Raw genomic sequence first — 12,718 nt, 5'->3', positions numbered from 1 at the left:
ACCTGACCAGATTTGCCGAGGTATACCCTGGATTTTGTTTCATTTGGTGGCGCTTCACTTATATGGTAGAGGGGCTTCGGTCTCGGGGCTTTTGCTAATATGATCAATCTATTTCCTGTTTTGGTTTTTGATGGTTCTTTGATTATTAATCTCATCGCTGGAAGCTTGGCTGTTGGATCGTGGGTGCCTTGGGGGACGGAATTCGGAAAGCATACTTTGGCAGCATACCGATCGACTTATGGCCTGTGCTAGATTGTGCGCGAAGATGCCTCTCGAAGTCTTAGCCAAAATCGCCGGTGGACGCTAACAAAGAACCTCAGTCTTGGTTTCTTAATCCGAAGGGATCCACTGAGCTTCATTATGCCACTAATGTATTCGCGTACTATAAGTAGCTCCTAGTACTATGTCCTTAGGCAGCTATAGGCGGCACTGGACATATATATCCAATGCGAACTTCGCCACCTTTCATAAAGTGAACTATGCGACTTTCTAATCGGTGGAGGTTCGAAGATACGCAGTGGATGAAGTATGTGATTCTCTTTAGTGGCAAGGAATACTGTGCGCTGAGCAATGATATATATCACGCACTTGAGCTTCTTGTAAAGATAGCCGGAAGTCGCAGACCTAGAGCTCAGCTTCCGTTTGCGCGCGCCCGAAAGCGAGCTTCAGTTATCATAGGGCAAAATTTGAATGATGAATGATACGAAGTAAATGAGGATAATGACGAGGACGATGAAGATGAGATGAAAACATGCCTGCGTCTGGGAACTTGTCGAGCAGCTCCCAACTAGCAGGAACGAAAACAGCACAGGCAGAACTTATGCTAAGCTGCGCAAGGCTAAGAGATGTCGAGTGGTAGTATTGAGTTTCGAGAAGGGTCAAAGTTGCTACATGGTCAGGATTACCCAGTCTATGGAACTTGACGGGCATTGTAATACGTTTGGTCAAGACTTGATGACAGAAATCCACATTTCATTCATGCACCCAAATATATGAGCCGTTTATCACGATTCTGTTTCATCACGATTCTGTTTCAAAATAGTCCAATACATGGTTTTGTAGCGTCAAAGAACAAAGGGTGGTGATATCATAGTTCAGAAACTGGCCAGCAGTCGCATTGTGACTAATGAGAATCCAATCGATCGCATTTCCCTCCAGGGAGCATCACCTACAAAACTACTTAAGCTAGTGATCACTGCATATTCGATCTGCAAATTCGATCATGGACACAGAAAATCGCGGATGGATAATAAGGATTTTGCGTCAGGCACAGTTGTTTCTGTAGACCCATGTGGCTGCGACCGTGAACACGGCCAACAAGTCTTATGATTACTGCAAGACGAATAGGGGCGACTGGACTTGATTTGATCATAGATACTGAATTCGTGTCTATGCCATCCGGTGGCACCGACAGGACACCATGTGGAAGATTCCTTAATGTACATAGTATTCAAGACCCATGAGATCCGTCCAGCCGCTGATGGGCAGCCTACTATTTAACGTAGCGAGAAAAAAACAAAACCCAGTGCCGAACCCATTGATATTGGAAAAAGAAAACCCGTCATGTATCGCCAGTCATGAAAAAGAAAAGATGAACCCCGTTATCGCCGTCCCAGAAGAACCAACCACGAAAATCAACTTAAGATCGCTCACCACGGAGGCGGCGAGCAAGCTGGATGTCCTTGGACTGGATGGTGACACGCTTGGCGTGAATAGCGCACAGGTTGGTGTCTTCGAAGAGGGAGACGAGGTAGGCCTCAACGGACTCCTGGAGAGCACCGATGGCAGAGGACTGGAAGCGGAGGTCGGACTTGAAGTCCTGGGCGATTTCACGGACCAGACGCTGGAAGGGGAGCTTTCGGATCAGAAGCTCAGTGGACTTCTGGTAGCGACGGATCTCACGGAGAGCGACGGTACCTTGAGGCACGTTAGACGCAACGACGAACCGGAGTCACAAGTATTACTTACCAGGCTTGTAGCGGTGAGGCTTCTTAACACCTCCGGTGGAGGGAGCGGCCTTACGGGCAGCCTTGGAAGCGAGCTGCTTACGGGGAGCCTTGCCACCAGTGGACTTACCTGTTGGGGTAAAGTTAGCATCGTGAAGCAGTTGGGAGACGCGACCGTGACACGACCACGGCACGAGAGGTAGGGCAGCAAGGTGAGGACTTACGGGCAGTTTGCTTAGTGCGAGCCATTATTGAAGATGAGTTTTGATGGAATTAGTGGGGTTTTGAGATGGAAATGGTATAAAATGGATGGAAAGTCGATGGCCGAATATAGGATGTCGGAAAGGATAGATGAAAGAAAGATGGAGGGGGCGGGTGGGGGAAGGTATTTGTAGTAAGCGAGAGGCGGGTGGTGATCCTGTGGTTTGGCTGCAAAGCCGGGTGGTCTTAGCGCCCTTTCATTTGATCAAAAAAACCGTCCGGAAACCAGCACACCATAAGCAGTGATTTCGTGGCCCAGTTTTTGCTGGCAAGATCGAAAGGGTTGCGGGCCAGGGCGGTCAGCCTGGCAGTTGCGCTAAGCGAGACCTTCCCGGGCAGCCAATAAGCATTCAGGATCATTGATCTGGAATGTCCCCCAGTTACATACTGATCCCAACCCCATCCGTGAATTTTTAGGATATCAGAAGAATTCCAGGAGTTTCTGTAGTACGTAGGAATTTACTATGCACTCTCTAATCTCAGATCCGCGTCTTGACGCGTCCTCGCGCCGCGATCAAATTCCTCTTGCAAGATCAACTGCGTCATGGTCACGTTACCGTCCGTCTAGGGCCGCACATCAGATCAACAGGTCCCGCCCTCTGATTGGTCGATCCTCCGACAGTGAGTGATTCCAGCTCTCTCCCCACGCGCTTCCGTCTTCTATACAAATATCTGCCGTCCCGTGGGAGCCCATCCGGTCTTCCATTCTCAACATCTCTCGCCGTCCACTTGACGTTTAATTTATCTCCCCACCTCACAACTTTAACCTTAAATCTCTTCACACATCAACATGTCTGGACGTAAGTGACCTCCATCTCACCATGAGGCTATCTCGATCATCAACCTAACGGGTCTCTTCAACAGGCGGAAAGGGTGGCAAGGGTCTCGGAAAAGGTGGCGCCAAGCGTCACCGTAAGATCTTACGTGACAACATCCAGGGTATCACCAAGCCCGCTATTCGCCGTCTCGCTCGCCGTGGTGGTGTCAAGCGTATCTCTGCCATGATCTACGAGGAGACCCGTGGTGTCCTCAAGACCTTCCTCGAGGGTGTCATCCGTGACGCCGTCACCTACACTGAGCACGCCAAGCGCAAGACCGTCACATCTCTCGACGTTGTCTACGCTCTCAAGCGTCAAGGCCGTGAGTGTTCCTCTGTCCCTGAATCGTCAATTCCTTCTAACGCGTCCGCTCTCAGGCACCCTCTACGGTTTCGGTGGTTAAGCGCGTTCTTTCTTGCTTTGTTTTCGTTTCCACCATCCTGCGCGGTCGGCGCGTCAGTTGTCCTTCCGCAGCAGTGACGCGACGGTTTGCTTTTTCGGGTTGGTTCACGGTATGACTGGGACGTTGGGGTGTTCTTGATCTTTTATTACACAAGTGTCATGGGTCTCTGGGTTTGCTTTAACGTACTTTCTATTTACTATTTCCCACGCGTCCACTACTGGCCAGTTAGTGTTCGTCTTTGGTTTTCTGTATCATAGCCTTCATGCTCCCGGCTGGCGCCATGGGCTAAATACGACCGTGCTGCATGAGACGCGGTCATATGAATACAAACGATCAAAAAATCAACCTTGGCTCCTAGTTGTGCTTGTAACCGGCTTTGCTAATTCCCATAATTCTTTGGAAGTCTTCGCTCTGTTTTAGTCGCGCGTTCGCGTCCGCGTCATGGTACAGCTAGCCGGCTGATCTGATGGTCTTGGTTATGTTGAGCTCTAGAGTGACGGCGTGGAAGGCTCTGGGCTTCGTTCTACGTCTTCTCCATCTTAGTAGCTAAAGTAACCTTCTACGTATGCATTGTGTTTCTTTCCCGCTCGTAGTTGGTTTGGTGTAGGCCGGTCGCGGCGTGATCTTAACATGCTCCTGACATAAATTCGGCTTCGCTCGACGCTTTTTCCTTGATCTTTGGGCCATGTCGATATATTTTGTGATTAGTCTTCACTGGGAGTACTTGTATGGTCTGTGCTTTATGTCAGGAACTTAAGTCTGTGTCAGCTGCTGTTTGTCATGTGTAGTTGGTGGGAAGATGGTGTACTGATACTTAGCAAAACCAGTGAGCAAAATATATATATTGATATACAAACCACCGATTCGTTAAAGCAACCTGGTCAGGCGCCTTGACTGCGTACGAACATCTACCAATGCTCAAATAGGCGAAACATTGTACTTTGTGCCCGGACATATTCATATTGGCCTGAGGTCACCATATAAAGCTGCTAATTGATATTGATCTATACGGCTCGCACCCGGGTCGGTCGAGCTCAGCAATCAACCCATGCCAAGCCTTACTCTATATGGAATGTCTTGGCATGGGTTCAGGTACAACCCCGGGTGGAAGGATGAGCATATGCTTCCAAGTAGTGGAGGGACAAAAGCAACACAGCGAACCCTTCACCCGTCACCCCTAGATACGCCAATAACCTGGAAGGTGATACCAGGCTCCGACCATGGCCAATTTGTCCGACCACTCGTCGATAAGGCAGTTGAGGTTCGTCTGCGGGGTCGAGCCTGGACTCTGGGAGACTCTGCCGGCTCGAACCTAGACGTTGGGCAGTGTTGCCTGCTGGTAGGCGCAGTATTGATGTGAGCATAGATTAACTGGCATCAGACGAAATTTGGCATGGGGTAGGCCCTGGGCCACCCTCAGCTGTTTATTTAACAAGGCTATTATTGCTCGCCGGAAAACCTGGCTTTGCTATGCGGCATCCTCGTCAATGTGCATGCTGAGAGTTTGTAGAGAGGCATCCCCTGGTCCATGGCTCTTCGCTGGCCAGGAAATTCTTCTTCCTCCGACCCTTAACGACTGCTCTCCTCCCATCGCTCTGCCTGTTCAGGTGTCTCAGAGATACCTCACAATCTCTGCCTGAGAGATCCATTCCTTTAACAAGTCGTCTTTATCCATTGAACGTGTCAGATCGCACTCCCAAACCAACCTGGAATCATGGCTCACTGTCTTCTCTAATAAAGTTGCTGCTATTGGAGCGGCGGCTATACAACTCTATTTCATGACACTGGGAACAACTCGGCTGTTTACCCTCACACCGCGAAGACCTTGGAAGTATTAATGAGTATACTCACCTCGAACTTGCGAGGCCGACGCCCGAAATAGTGGCCTGTGCCACCGCGTTTGCGCCCTCTGTTACACTATAATTGGTTTAGTGACACCTTACTATGTACGGCTTAGTTGTCTAGCTCTAGGATTCTCACGATGGTATCTTGCCTATCACGAAACCATATCCATACAGTTGCACCAAAAAAAGACAACACTTGGTAAACCGTTGCAAAAAGCAAAAAGAGACGGCTCCATCCGCGGATCGAACGCGGGACCTCTCGCATTTGTGCTTCAGGGTTAGCCCTAAGCGAGAATCATACCACTAGACCAACGGAGCAGTTATTGAAAACAGCTGTAGCTTGATAAAACTATACAGTACCGTTAAAGAGCTGAGCCAAGACCGAAGGTCACGCCAGCTTTTTGTAGGGTCTCGTGACCCTTCATATAGCACGTGACTGACAATGCATTTAATCAGCATTTTTGGTCGTGCGACCTGCAAGCAACCAAAGCCTTAGCTTTGTACGTTTTGAATATGACTGTAAATATGCAAACCATAACCAATTAAAAGCTCCGTTGGTCTAGTGGTATGATTCTCGCTTAGGGCTAACCCTGAAGCACAAATGCGAGAGGTCCCGCGTTCGATCCGCGGATGGAGCCGTTTCTTTTTGCCTTTTTTTTTAGGCGTTGTCATGTCTGCGTAATTATGCGCTGAAAGGTAGCTAATCCTAATTTCAGGAAAGGCTTTTCTGAAAAGCTCAAGACTGTTTATACCTTGATCTTGAAAGCGTCATTCTGGAAACCCTTACGTAGCCCTAGTTCCAGTCGATTTCCAGTTGATACCATGTACGCCTCAGCGCGACAACTGTACTTCAGCACATGGAGTCGAATTCAGGACGACCTGACTGCCAACCTAGCCAATCTGCTTCTTAACGCAGTTCCTTTCCTGAGACTGTACTCAGCAGCGACCTTCACACGATTCGGCAATCGTTGTGCTTTGCCAAAGGCAGAAGACAAACCACGATTTGGGGTCTTAGCTCGCCTGTAGACTTTCACCAACTCTCCTATCTGTGCCTCAGCTATACGATGCCATGTACTGTCCTGATCGATCCATATCCGGCTCGATCTCAACCTCAACGCCTCGTCTACCGGATCCCAACTTACCAGTTGCTCATCTTTTGCTACAAGCTCGTCAGTCTTGAAAGATCTGTCGCTGCCCATGCATGCTGTTTCACATTAGAAGCTTTCCTCCCCTCTCTTTAAACTTTTACTGAGTCCGGGTGTGTCAGAGAGCGCAAGAAAGTTGGGGGATGAGCGAGTGTTTCAGTTAGGTTTAGTCAATATGGGTGGACATGGATATTAGGGGTGAAGCATTAGCCGGTCCCCCTCAAGGATCAAGACTTCACTCAAAGATCAATCTGAATGTCAAGGAATACCCAGGTGCGAAATTATGCGAAGTCTTCCTCTGGTTGGGATCATCATGACCCTAACAACTCTGAGAAACCTAGGAACAGTCGAAAACGTAGATGCCATAGCTCCTCCATATACAGGAAATATTGCCTCTAGAGGCGCACAAATGTATCACAGGATCAGGCATGCGAGCGCATTGGCATGTTTCTCAATTCCCCAGTTTGCATGGCGCCGTTGCTCAGACAGCAGCAGTGTTTTCGAAGCACCTCGATGTCGCTTCCACTGCAAATTGCACGAATCATACACCGGTCCCAGCTGCGCGAACGGATTTCTGCTTCGCGGATATTCCGGCCCAGAGCACGAGTATCTGACAGGCTTTGAGCCTGGCTGCGGGGAAAGTTTCCCAAGCGCCAAACTCGAGAGTAGAGCGACCAGGACAAAGTCCACCTGCCTCTAGATGGAATATAGTTGGAGCACACCCCAGACTCGCACGACACAAGCTTCGTCTGAAGATTCAGGGACACAGTCCAAGTGACCCCGGGTCTTTTAGGGAGGGTTGCACTGCTTTATTCAGTACCTGCATGGAAGGGTTGCACGGTCCAAAATGACGCCGTCACCACCTATCGTTTTCCCACAGGATGATTGCGATGAAACAGGGGAGTATGCGAGCCGAGCAGCTCGATATTGCACGGGCGCTTCAGCCAGCTTTGTAATAAACCAAGGGACCTATTAGGCCATTTAGGACTGGGTAGAAGACGCAAGATTCAGGCCGGTTGGTCAGTTGACTGTAGGTGGCAATTCCGCTGGGCAGAGCAAGCGCAGAGTGAGGCCTGGATCTCGATCCATAAACAATACTCTCTAGTGTTGACCAGGACCAAAATAGTAGACAATAAGTAACCGAAAGGGCAGCTTGCGTCTTGCAATCTTGGTTTAGAGGGTCATTTGGAGAGGTCATTTCCAGCTGGAGCTAAAATCTCCTAGAGTGATCCCTAAGCGCCGACAAGGATATTATTAGATCGCGGGGAATTCTCTGCGAATGAGCGCAATCGTCAGCTGCAGACAAGCCTTTGGTAGTCCAATCACAGCGCTGGACCGCCTGAACGATTCTGCATCTCGTTGCGCCGGCCCAACACCCCCCCTTGTTCGCTCCCGATTTAGGGCAAGCTGAAGGATGCTGGAGTTTGCTTGTCAGCGCATACCGAGCCCAATGGCAGAGCTGGGTCGAGCTCTTCCTTCATGGGCGCTTTTAACCGGCCTCTCACTCGACGCTGTTTATAGACCAGACCCTTGGGGTCTCGGGTAGAGATCCTCGTCGGTTTTGTCTGCATGGTCGTACCCGCCATCTTGCAGGAGGCCATCACTACCGTTCTGGGTATATAACCAACCCAGCCTCCTACGCCTTAGATTCTGCAGCCATTTCAATTCTTCAGCTTTGATTTTTGTTTTTGCATTTTCTTTGGTCAGCTGAAAGCCCTGGTGGTCATCGGTTTTCCTCTTCGTTGTGCTCTCCACTCTACTGTTCTCACATATCAGCCTGCTCACTCTCTACTCTCAACCTTCCCATTCTACCCATCTCAGTTACCCACCATTGCCCGCATCCGGAATGCGTTCAGTCCTCCTTGTTAGCTGCCTGACGGCGTGCTCTGCCGCTGCCCCCATCTTTGAGAACTTCTACAACTTCTCCGATGATATGGCCGAGTTCCTGGGCCGAGTGAGCAAGGCCATCCACAGCGAGATCGACTCGTTGACCTGCGACACATCCTCGATTGCTCTCCCCACTTTCGCCTCTGGCCTCCCAGCCCCTACGGGCCAGAAGCCCCTCTACGTCGCACTCGGACGCGGGACACAGGTGAGCACCCAGCTCGATTCCAAATTCACCCGAAGCAGAACCTAATCGGCCAGTAGAACTACACCTGCGCCGACTCAACCTCCTCCTCGACGCCCGAGGCCGTCGGCGCCGTCGCCCGCCTCTACAATGCAACATGCCTCGCTGCGAGGCTCCCAAAAGCCATCGAACTGCTCCCCGCGATTGCCTACAAGCTCACCCTCCCAGCAAACGAATATGACCCACTTCCTCCATCCAACTTTAACCTCCTCGGCCACCATTTCTTCGAGGGCAAAGTCCCCGTCTTTGACCTTGACACAACGCCAGACCGACAACTGGGAATCGCGAAGGTGAAGAAAGAAGCCGACCTTGCCGCACCAACGTCTGCGGTGCGTGGCGATAACGACGAAGGCGCCGTTGCCTGGCTTTATCTTTCAAGAAGCAATGGCACCGTAGGCCGGTTCTCGAGCGTTTACCGTGTTGATACCGCGGGTGGATCGCCGCCTGAGACTTGTGAGGGGATGGCAGAGAGTTTCGAGGTCCAGTATGCGGCGAATTATTATATCTATGGGCAATAGGCCTTTAGCTACAGGCAGGATGGGTCGGCGGTCTGATTTCTATGTATATATCCAATTAATGAAATGTGATGAGATGTCAATGTCTTGAATTGGACTATACCCACTCTCCTACTCTTTCCCTTCGCTTTCTGACCTGGGTATCGGCTCGTCGACTGCTTGTAAAGCCAATTGTGCCGGCGGGTAAGCGACGTGATAGGAAAAAAGCACGTAAATTAACCCCATGTCGAGCAATCACAGCTGTCCCTCAATATAACAGCAGACACGACAGTATGACTCTGCATAACATGTTATACTTCAGCAACAACCGGAACTGCTCCGCTGTTCTCCTGAGGCGGACAGTGTGGTATTATTTTAGCCAATAACCCTAATTTGCTGCTGCTATCACTTTCCCGTTCTACCTCCTTCAATCGTATGGGCAGCTACCGACTCTATATTCTGCATTCTGGCCATGTACAATGATCTGAATATATGTAGACGAGGTGTGCGACAATCTCCAGTAGAGATTCGTTATCGTAACAGCTGCAGTCGAACTGGGAGAGGTATAGAGAACCACGGTCGGTACCATCGGAAGTATAGACGCCAGAAATTTATGGATTAGCTAGTATATACTTAGATTACTCATATTTATGTCTGGTTGGTAACGTGCCTCGTATCTTCTGTAAAGATGAACTGACTTGTGAAGCGAGGTCTAGGAAGGCCGAGTTAGGGCTTAGGAAGTCACCACACCCCAGTTATTCACCAAGTTACATACATCTTCAGTGACTGCGACTTTCACATGATTTGAGATCAGCCTCTATAAGTATGCACTATCTATTGCCGTGTGAGGAGCTCCTCTTAAAAAAGAAATTATTGAACAACTAATTTAGAACTGAATACATATAGAAAAGGTCTTTATGGTATATGTATGGTTCCGTGTGTCCAAGTCCAGCAAGTAGGCCCCAGAGCCCTGTCATCATCCTATATTTTTCATTGCTAGAGAACTACAGTTCTAGCTTGCAGACTCAGGCCTACTTACCCTAGGCTTCCATATTTCCTACCTGCCGGTAGACCCTGCTCCTCGCTACCAAGTATCTCCCAACAGATTTGCTCAAAGAAAAATAGCCCCAGAGATGACGGTACTCATACTCGGCGATTGACTAGGATCTCTGTATTAGCCTCCAGCTCAACTGGGGTACATCCCATTCCCTCCAGAGTTATCCCAGTCCATGAACATCCATTCGTTTGGAAGGGCGGTACTATCGACATCGTAGCTCATACTTTGATCCTGTAGAACTGAAGGGACCAGCGTTCCCAGAATGCCAGGTAGAATAAACCGGTCAGCTAGTAATAGGAGTCAGCTAGGCAGGTCATTGTAAGGAGGCCAGTGAGTCTCACGGTCATGGAAACTCATGTTTTCCGGTAAAGTGTTATCTAGGCCAAAGCCGCCGCTCGAATCAGGCATGGTCATGACCGAGCGATTATTGCCGGCGTGTTTATCGAGGCCGAGGGGAAGATCGCTTCCGCTCGCACCAACCCCAATCTTCGAAAGCACAATACCAACAGTGTCTGCAGCTCTCTTTGCTTCTTTTGAAGTGGAGCTCCTGCGTATCCAGACTGCTCTCGCACGCTGGAGCGCACGTCGGATCTCATCTTTCCTCTCTGTGGCTCGTTCATAGTGTAACGAAGAGCACAGGATCATTGCTGCCGTGAGAAACTGGTGATTCATGAGGGAGGTGAATCGCCAGCGCATGGCGTGGAGTTGACCTCCAGCGCAAGTTTCCTCGTCCAGCACACTCTGAAGCTCGAGAGAACCCATTGATGCATCAATGCAGGCTTGCCGTGAGTGACGAAAACTGTCCTCCTTGTTAGAGGGGGACTGCCCTCCCAGAAATCGCTGATGTAGCATCATCTGGCCCTTGTAGATCAAATGTCTGATGAATAATCGAGCAATAATAACCTGTGGCGAATCAGTCAAACTCGCTGCTATCGGCTTCCACTTCAGAGGTGCAGGGATGCTAGCAGCAGCATCATGCAGGATCCGATCGACCTGCATAATCTCTTCGTAGGAGCAGAGTTTGACCCTGTTCGTGAGATCGGCAATGATACCGAGCGCCTTAAACACCCGTCTGCGAGCGATGATGCCCAAAGCGTTTGTAAGTTCGGTTTCCGGTCGTGAAGGCGGCAGCTCTTTGGTGTCTTCATCGAAATCGGCGTCGTTCAGATTCCGCGGCTCGGCCGTATCACACTTCCAGTCGGATATCATCCGTGGCATCCCCATTTGATTTGAGATCATGATATCGCTCATGAGCACAGTTGCCCAAACGCGGCGCCGCATTTCACCCTGAAAAGGTGAAATTCCGGGAAAGTGGCTAGGATCACGGTGGTAGCCCATGCGCATCGCGAGGTTGACCTCTATAGCAAGGAGGAACCACATATCCTTGTTCGCATCCGTGCAAACGCAGAACTCGGCATATATATAGTTGATGATAGTTTCCAGTACATATGGACCCGACTTTGTATATTCGCCCATAATCAAGCATTGAACGGCCTTTTCACGGTAGAGGTCAAACTGGAGGATTTGCATTTCTGCTTCCGGATTCTCAGCCTGGTTTGAGGCAACACAAGCAAGACATATCATGCTGAACAGCAGCCCGACCCACATTATGGGGACGGCCGAGGGGTCGGCCCAGAAGGCCTCGTACTACGGCCTGTTAATATGGAATTTTCAATGGGTAGGATGGTGGGATAGTTCGAATTCTAGTACTTGCCTCGCGCAAGAAAACGGGCCCATGGACAGCGGCTAATTTTGCCGGAACATGTGAGCCATAAATCGTCAATAGTATCGGAGGACGCACCAGAGGAGACGAGATCCAGGTAGTTAAAGTAGCGGGAGATGTAGCGATCGACTGCGTATCTTGGCGGCAGCGCCGCGAGGATTTCCTCTCGAGATGCCGGCCGGCAACGCCCATATAACAAGATTGCACCATCTTGACTCTGGCCCGGTGCATTTGAGTCTCTACTACCACCAATGTTCTCGGGTTCATCCGCAGCCTCACCTGGACTCTTCGCCAGCCGCCGTTGTTCCTCCCTGTCCACATGGTCTTTTAGATCGGCTATATTTTCCAAGATGGCAACCCAGTGATCCCCTCCGATGTAGCGCAGCTCTGAAGCGCTGATTCGCATGCTTCCACACTCTGAACGCTCATCTATCGGAGTGTCTTCCGGCAGTGTATCTGTAGGGGTCGGCACCAGTTGCCGCACTCCTGCGTCAGTGTTGGCATGCACGTCAGCAACGACAGCAGAGTTGGACATGACAGACATAACAAGGCGTTCCAGCTGAACTAGACGATCATGCGTATTCGACGGTGCCGTCGGGGTTGCCTTCGATGAACCGCCGGCAGTTGAGCCATTCTCTGGATATGTACATGTCTGACCGCGTGCGGCACAAAAAGAGCATGGCCTCTTGCGGTCGCATCGTGATCTAGACAGTCAGTGCCACAAGTTGTGTGAATGATGCTGCAGATTGCTTACTTCCGACGCTTGCACGGGTTGCACGACAGCTGCGGCTTCTCTCTGCGCCGACTGGGGTTGTACTGCGACTGGGATGATTTTGCACCGTCAGAGTGAGGTACGGATTGGGAGGAGTCCATGGGCGAAAATGTATTGTGATGATATG

General features: G+C 50.2%; 4 protein-coding genes and 2 non-coding genes across 6 annotated transcripts; 3 read left to right on the top strand and 3 right to left on the bottom strand.

The window, feature by feature from the left end:
• Positions 1 to 1,081: 1,081 nt before the first annotated feature.
• On the bottom strand, positions 1,082 to 2,643 carry hhtA (histone H3). The gene is made up of 3 exons (XM_073736318.1): positions 2,171 to 2,643; positions 1,969 to 2,076; positions 1,082 to 1,917 (listed from the first exon to the last, which is right to left on the bottom strand). The coding sequence occupies exons 1-3, from the start codon at positions 2,193 to 2,195 to the stop codon at positions 1,640 to 1,642; spliced, it is 411 nt and encodes a 136-aa protein (XP_073597411.1). The 5' UTR covers positions 2,196 to 2,643; the 3' UTR covers positions 1,082 to 1,639.
• Positions 2,644 to 2,851: 208 nt separating this feature from the next.
• Positions 2,852 to 3,998, top strand: BDW70DRAFT_133364 (histone H4). Its single transcript, XM_073736317.1, has 3 exons — positions 2,852 to 3,007; positions 3,072 to 3,347; positions 3,403 to 3,998. The coding sequence occupies exons 1-3, from the start codon at positions 2,998 to 3,000 to the stop codon at positions 3,426 to 3,428; spliced, it is 312 nt and encodes a 103-aa protein (XP_073597410.1). The 5' UTR covers positions 2,852 to 2,997; the 3' UTR covers positions 3,429 to 3,998.
• A 1,502-nt stretch (positions 3,999 to 5,500) lies between these two features.
• BDW70DRAFT_t79 lies at positions 5,501 to 5,590 on the bottom strand. Its single transcript has one exon. It is a non-coding gene; the product is annotated as a tRNA-Pro (tRNA).
• Positions 5,591 to 5,820: 230 nt separating this feature from the next.
• Positions 5,821 to 5,910, top strand: BDW70DRAFT_t80. The gene has a single exon. It is a non-coding gene; the product is annotated as a tRNA-Pro (tRNA).
• Positions 5,911 to 7,958: 2,048 nt separating this feature from the next.
• On the top strand, positions 7,959 to 9,152 carry BDW70DRAFT_133358 (uncharacterized protein). Its single transcript, XM_073736316.1, has 2 exons — positions 7,959 to 8,509; positions 8,566 to 9,152. Exons 1-2 carry the CDS (start codon positions 8,264 to 8,266, stop codon positions 9,061 to 9,063), a joined length of 744 nt encoding a protein of 247 aa, XP_073597409.1. The 5' UTR covers positions 7,959 to 8,263; the 3' UTR covers positions 9,064 to 9,152.
• Positions 9,153 to 9,901: 749 nt separating this feature from the next.
• Positions 9,902 to 12,692, bottom strand: BDW70DRAFT_166771 (putative transcription factor; the record flags this gene model as incomplete). The annotated part of the gene is made up of 5 exons (XM_073742077.1): positions 9,902 to 10,383; positions 10,438 to 11,743; positions 11,811 to 11,842; positions 11,898 to 12,523; positions 12,574 to 12,692. 5 exons carry the CDS (start codon positions 12,690 to 12,692, stop codon positions 10,226 to 10,228), a joined length of 2,241 nt encoding a protein of 746 aa, XP_073597408.1. The 3' UTR covers positions 9,902 to 10,225.
• Positions 12,693 to 12,718: the final 26 nt, after the last annotated feature.

This window comes from Aspergillus foveolatus (genome assembly GCF_047715535.1).
Source record: "Aspergillus foveolatus strain CBS 279.81 unplaced genomic scaffold BDW70scaffold_15, whole genome shotgun sequence".
In the NCBI taxonomy this organism is placed as follows: domain Eukaryota; kingdom Fungi; phylum Ascomycota; class Eurotiomycetes; order Eurotiales; family Aspergillaceae; genus Aspergillus; species Aspergillus foveolatus.
Note: the sequence above shows the minus strand (reverse complement) of the source record. Positions and strands in the feature narration are given on the sequence as shown.